The 5,935-nt window shown below is 46.3% G+C and overlaps 1 protein-coding gene and 1 long non-coding RNA gene across 2 annotated transcripts; both read right to left on the bottom strand.

Moving 5' to 3' along the window:
• Positions 1-228: 228 nt before the first annotated feature.
• On the bottom strand, positions 229-3,473 carry LOC123451867. The gene is made up of 4 exons (XR_006632515.1): positions 3,384-3,473; positions 2,037-2,113; positions 867-1,898; positions 229-423 (listed from the first exon to the last, which is right to left on the bottom strand). It is a non-coding gene; the product is annotated as an uncharacterized LOC123451867 (long non-coding RNA).
• A 1,527-nt stretch (positions 3,474-5,000) lies between these two features.
• On the bottom strand, positions 5,001-5,696 carry LOC123396724. Its single transcript, XM_045091577.1, has 2 exons — positions 5,452-5,696; positions 5,001-5,379 (listed from the first exon to the last, which is right to left on the bottom strand). Exons 1-2 carry the CDS (start codon positions 5,685-5,687, stop codon positions 5,001-5,003), a joined length of 615 nt encoding a protein of 204 aa, XP_044947512.1. The 5' UTR covers positions 5,688-5,696.
• Between the last annotated feature and the right edge of the window lie 239 nt (positions 5,697-5,935).

The raw sequence follows: 5,935 nt of genomic DNA, 5'->3' as shown, positions 1-5,935 counted from the left end.
CCCATTTCTTATGTATGAGCTTTTACAATTGAAATTTTGGACAAGACTGCAACCTTGGAAAGTTGCAGTCGTCATACACCTACCTACAATTTTTGTTTAGGTCAATCTTAGATTTCCTCTTCCATGCATCTCCCACTACCGAGATTCCGTTTGAGAGCATCTTTCTTATATCATTCCTCGTGTGGCCTGCATACTTTTGGAATGAGTAGAATGGTGCTCAAAATCCACTTAGCTAACATCGTCAATGTTGAACAAAACAAGCACTGATTTAATGATGGCATAGTTTTGTAGGACCTCAAAAAAAAGGTCAATGTTATCTACTTCAAGAAACTGAAATACATGTGTCATGCAGGCTCTAAGGGGAAATGTGATGGAAGCTTCATCATCAACTTCCTTTCAGTGTGGAGATGACCTTTTAATTCACTATGCAAAGGAGAATAACATTGCTAAGAAAATTACCATGTTTTGAGAAATTAGGTAAATAACTTTCGTACAATGAATTTTCAATGTAAAAGTAGCCCAGTAGAAATTAGAGCATAATATCATGACGTGTAAAAAAGCTCAAGAAATTACACTGAAAATGCAAAATTGTAAACTGAATTCAAGCAAGAAGCAACATAGAAAATAAACTGAATACCTAACCAACTTTCTATATACTGCAGCTAATATCTTTCATATCGACATAAATAGAGAAGCTTAGTAAAAATCAGCTAAGAATACTGAAGAGCGCTCTGTTATGTTCAATGACACATATGTGAAGGGTTAGCCAAACCCCATTAGTAAACTAAACATGTTAGCTTTGTAGTAAAACAATTTAGGAAAATGGATGAGTGCATCCAGGGAGGAGCAATGGATCGGAAGCTCACCTCAACCAGCTTCAAAACTGGCAGTGGCCTTCACATCCAGGCTCGGGAGAGATCGACAGCGCCCTCACTGGACTCAGTAGCAGGCGAGGGCAACCTCAATCTCGAGCAAGGAGAGGCGATGGTCGGGCGGGGCAGCCAAGCGTGCGCCACTTTGTTCTCTCCACTCCCAGATCCAAGTACCACCAAGGAGCATCAATGGCCTGTACCTGAACCACCAACAAGGAGCAGAGGGGAGGACATAGTTTTCTTGAAGAGAAGAGGAGAGGGACGAGCAACAAACAATAAAAGATCAAGAGCAACTTATATGGTGGGCTCAGATTCGCCTTTCCTCGATCATATAACCTACCCCCGTCATCTCTTATCACCAGATCAATCTGTTTATAGTGGATCTGCCCTGGTTATCACTCAACAAGAATGCCCATCCAAGGACAAAGCAATAAGTATCACAGGATCAAAAAGGTTTCTAAAGACAAGAGGGAGGATCCTACTTGATACCCACAGGTTCCTCGATTGCTCAAAGTCACACTTATTTCAGCCACGGTTAATTATCATCGCCCTAGTAAGAATGGCCTCACAACAGGCGGTGGCACGATCAATATTCATAGCGTTTATAGAGTGACGTGGAGCCATTGGTTCTGCCTAGCAGTCCAACATTTATATGTAATCCCAAATCATCACATGAGCTCCTATGATAGCAACTAAACATGAACATCAGCATGCAAACCCCAGAATAGCATGGATCCACAACTACAGAGCTCAAGTAGGAAGTGATGCATGAGTAGGGCATAGAGCATCAACCAGACGAGCACCACATCAATATAGCCACGGCCATGTCCCAGAGAGTAGCCGAAGTAGAGGAGCAGGAGCAAGATGGAGCTCACCGAGGGAGGTTGTAGCCGAGGCAGTACTCAGCGGGCGCCGGGGTTGCACTTGAACGCCGTCCAACCGGAGATGCTGCTTCCTACACCGTACATCCACCACACCGTCGCGTCGAAGTTGAGCCTTGCACCGTCCCGTCGACAAGCACGAACGCTGTCAAGCATAACAAATTAAACTAAGGAGGTTATTATTACTTGAAGTGAATACCTGATCTTCTACAATAATGCGAGCAAAACCAGCATAAATACTGCAGTACTGTGAAGGAAAAATTCAAAGAACCTGAGTGGTCACCTAGGACTTAAAATACTGCAGTGTTGTTAAGGGAAAATACTCGAGTATTGTGCATTGATCTTGGCTGCAGTCTTCTGCTGGACATAAGTTAAGTCTACTTAGTTTAGCGAGCTTCAAGTATTAAATGTAATGAATAGAAACGACCAGAGAGAACTTGTCCAGCAACCTGAATACATCACATAGCAGAACAAAACATTGATTAGTTATTTAAGGAAACAATTAGGGTAAACCAAGATAATGGTTCAATAGAAAAACATCAGGTCAAACAGCAGAAGACCAGGTCATGTACTACTTAAGTAATATGGTAACCTATGCATCATACAAACACATGCCCTGTTGATACAGAACTGCAAAAGTGAGTGAGAACTTGGAGATAAATTTGCATATGTTAAATTATTAGGAAAAGAAGTGCGATGATATGCAGCAGGAAAAACACATGATAAAGGAAATTTTATGACCTCAATTTCAGTGTATAGAGAAAAAAAATAGTTGTTCAGTTGTATATACGGTGGGAATCAATCATCGCAATATCTCGAGGGGTGCTATAGCTGATGCTCTGCCTCTATTTGAGAACATAGAGCTTTGCTATTTTCTTGTCCATGCCTATTGATTCAGAGCTCTCTCTATCTCTACTCTTTTCACAAACTGGTAGCTTCCAACATCAAGCAATTTCTGAAGTTATTAGTGACTGAGAAAGACGAGGAATGAACCCATACGAGCAGTAGGAATTCGTGCATTTGTTTCTCAGAACCCGAAAAGAAAAATCAAACCCCTCTTCGAGAGCCTATTCCCTGTGACTTCCTTAGACACATAACCACCACAAAGGAAGATTACTTTTAGCACCATTTGATTCTAATACTCCGAACTGTGCAAAATCAAAGTGCCAGATGCATATGTCATAAGATACAAAATATTTACATTAACAATATTTGCGTAAAATGGAGCACCATTTGATTCTAATACTCTGAACTGCGTAAAATCAAAGTGCCACATGCATAAGTCATAAGATATAAAATATTTACATTAACAATATTTGCGTAAAATGGAAAGTCTGTACTAATTGATGCTAGTCGTTGTACTAATTGAGTAACTGATGCTAGTCCTCCTGGTGCTAGTGTTTTTAGAACTAAACAGATTAACTAAACTGAGAGGGGGACAGGTATTGGACAGGAGAGGGGAAAATGGGCAGGTAAGGGAGAGGAGCAAAACAAGTAGACACCCATGCGGACCTCCAAAGCCAAAAAAATCACATAGCAAGAGACAACACGTACTCAAATCTGAAAAGGAAGAAGGAGAACCACCGTTCGTGGAGGTAGAGCAGGAGATGGCGCAAAGGGGTGAACGCACCTGCCGTTGGTTGAGGCCATCCGCCACGACCTCCAGCCCCGCTGCTCCTCCCCCCATCGGCAGCCTCCCTTACTCTTCCACCCACCCTGACGCCCTGCTTTTCCATGGCGACGACCTGCGCCCGATCTGATAAGAAGGAAGAGGCAAGCCGCGGTTGGCTGGGTGACTAAGCGCCTCCTCATCCACAACGCGTGGTCGGGCCGTGCTAGCCGGGTGTGGACACAGGAGAGGAGGAGGTGGTGGGGGTAGAGGTGGAGGAGACTGAGGCGGACGAGAGGGAGGGGAGGGCTTCGGGCGGAGCAGATCTGGCGTGATGGAGAGAGCGGGCCTCAGCCTGCGGTCTAGGGTTTGGAGGAGAGAGCTGAGGCGGGAGGAAGAGGAGAGTGGCGGCTAGGTCTCCTTCATAGGAGCGGCTTGCTTTTATATGTCTACGCGTGAAATGACAAAATTGCCCTCGGCGGGGCACCGAATTTACAAGCAGTGGCAAAGCATTATTCATAGCGCTGTAAGAGCATCTCTAGTGAATCCTCTATATGGACATGTATTGTAAATATATAAGATTTGAGCCGTTTTTTACAGTCCAAAGAGTCCCAGCGACTCGTGTAAACGGGCGTGGAAATATGCACGACGAAGCCACGACGGTACGAGGCGTCCAAACATCCACGACCAACCCACGCTCGTGCGCTCGGCTGCTTCGTCCCGCGGCGCTACCTCGCCCAGATCGCCGTCGTCGCGTTCTTCTCCGGCCGGCAAGGTAATTTCTTCTCCTGGCGAGCGCACGAGCGTGAGGGCGGGGACGAGGGGCCGAGCTCGGGAGGAGCGGCCGGCGGCGGGCGGGATGGGGGCCGCGGCCGGCGGCGGGCGGGATGGGGGCCGCGGCCGGCGGCGGGCGGGATGGGGGCGGCGGCCGGCGCCGCCGGGATGGGGGAAGGGGCGGAGGCGGGCTGGGGGCGGCGGTGGAGGCGGGCTGGCATGGGGGCGGCGGCCGGGATGGGGGCGGCGGTGGAGGCGGGCTGGCATGGGGGCGGGGGTGGAGGCGGGCTGGCATGGGGGCGGCGGTGGAGGCGGGCTGGCATGGGGGCGGGGGTGGAGGCGGGCTGGATGGGGCGCTGCGGCTGCTGCTGCTGCTGAAGTGCTGAACCTGCTGCTGAACTTGCTAACTTGCTGCTGCTGCTGCTGAACTTGCTGCTGCTGCTGCTTCAATTTGATTCAACCAAAGAATGCAGATATTTGTTAGTTATTGTTAGTTAAATTCAGCGCGATTCTTTTTGGACTAAAATATTTGTTAGTTATTGTTAATTAAATTTGATTCAGATCATGGTCTAAATTTGCTTGTAGATGGATGATGACGAAGCCTTCTTAGACATCATTGATTTTGGTTGCACACAAACGCAACCAAAGAGTCCAATTGGAGAGCAGCCAACTCCATCAACTCAGCATCGTTTTGCAATAACAGAGAAAGGAAAATCCCACAAAGGAAAAAATTGGTCTAGTGATGAGGACAAGGTTCTCATAGCAGCATGGGCAAATACAAGTTTGGATATTGTTGGGACAGATCAAAACCGAGATACTTATTGGGCTAGAATTTCAGAGTACTACAATAGACAGAAGGAATCATCATGGCCGGAACGAAATGATAATGCAATCTATGCTCCCTAACATACCGGGAAATCCTCTTTCCTCCCCTATTGCAAGTAACCTAGCGATGTCTTCTTCATTTGGAGATCTCAGGTACTCTTCCCCAAAAACTTCACAAACTTTGATTACAAATTTCTTGCAAGACTCTAAATTAGTAGCCTCAGCGGACCGAATGTACTCATCAACACCATCAGCTGCTATTCCATATGTGAGGATCCGCGTTGCCGCGGTCATCTTTTGTAGAGGATGTAACCCAAGAGCTCCAGAAGCACTTCTTTTTTGCGTAAAATAACCATCATAGTCATGCTCAAGTATACCATCAGCTATGCGGTTGAACAAAGTACGCGACATCCTAAATCTATGCATAAAAAGTCAATCAGACAGGGAAATGAAAAAAGAACCAAAGCAGAGAAGTGTACTAATTACGAACCTTCGTCGAAACAAATGTTCGGGAAAGCGAGGAACTTCTTTGAAGTAGTCGTTCCAGAGAAGAAGAAATCCGGCATCTCTTCCTCGATCGATTGATTGACGTCCATGCTTGGAACCGCCATGGCGTCGAGCGTTCTTCCTCTCTTCCTCCTCGCGCTCGGCGAATGCTGCAAGTATGAGTTCATCGTCGCCAGATGAAGATGACGAAGAACTCATGTCCCAAGTGGATGTGTTCATTGTGTTGCGTGAGAGAAGATAGAGAAATCTAGGTGAGAAGAGAAGTCACAGGTAGAAGTGTGCTGGAAGAAAGGTGATAGGGGTGGTTTATATAGATCAGAAATATGGCCGTTGGAAATATAGCCGTTTGAAAATATAGCCGTTGGAAATATAGCCGTTTGAAAATATAGCCGTTCAAATATACACGTCCTGATTTCCACGTCCTGTATACACGTTCCACTGAAAATCTGGGACGTGTAAAATTTACC

The sequence above is a fragment of the Hordeum vulgare genome, chromosome 5H, assembly GCF_904849725.1.
Source record: "Hordeum vulgare subsp. vulgare chromosome 5H, MorexV3_pseudomolecules_assembly, whole genome shotgun sequence".
Lineage (NCBI taxonomy): Eukaryota > Viridiplantae > Streptophyta > Magnoliopsida > Poales > Poaceae > Hordeum > Hordeum vulgare.
Note: the sequence above shows the minus strand (reverse complement) of the source record. Positions and strands in the feature narration are given on the sequence as shown.

Bases quoted from the DNA above. Each gene is read 5' to 3' on its own strand.
- LOC123396724 (XM_045091577.1), bottom strand. From the start codon at position 5,687: ATGAACACATCCACTTGGGACATGAGTTCTTCGTCATCTTCATCTGGC. The intron at 5,380-5,451 runs GTTCGTAATTAG...TTTTATGCATAG, and splicing joins GAACATTTGTTTCGACGAAG to ATTTAGGATGTCGCGTACTT.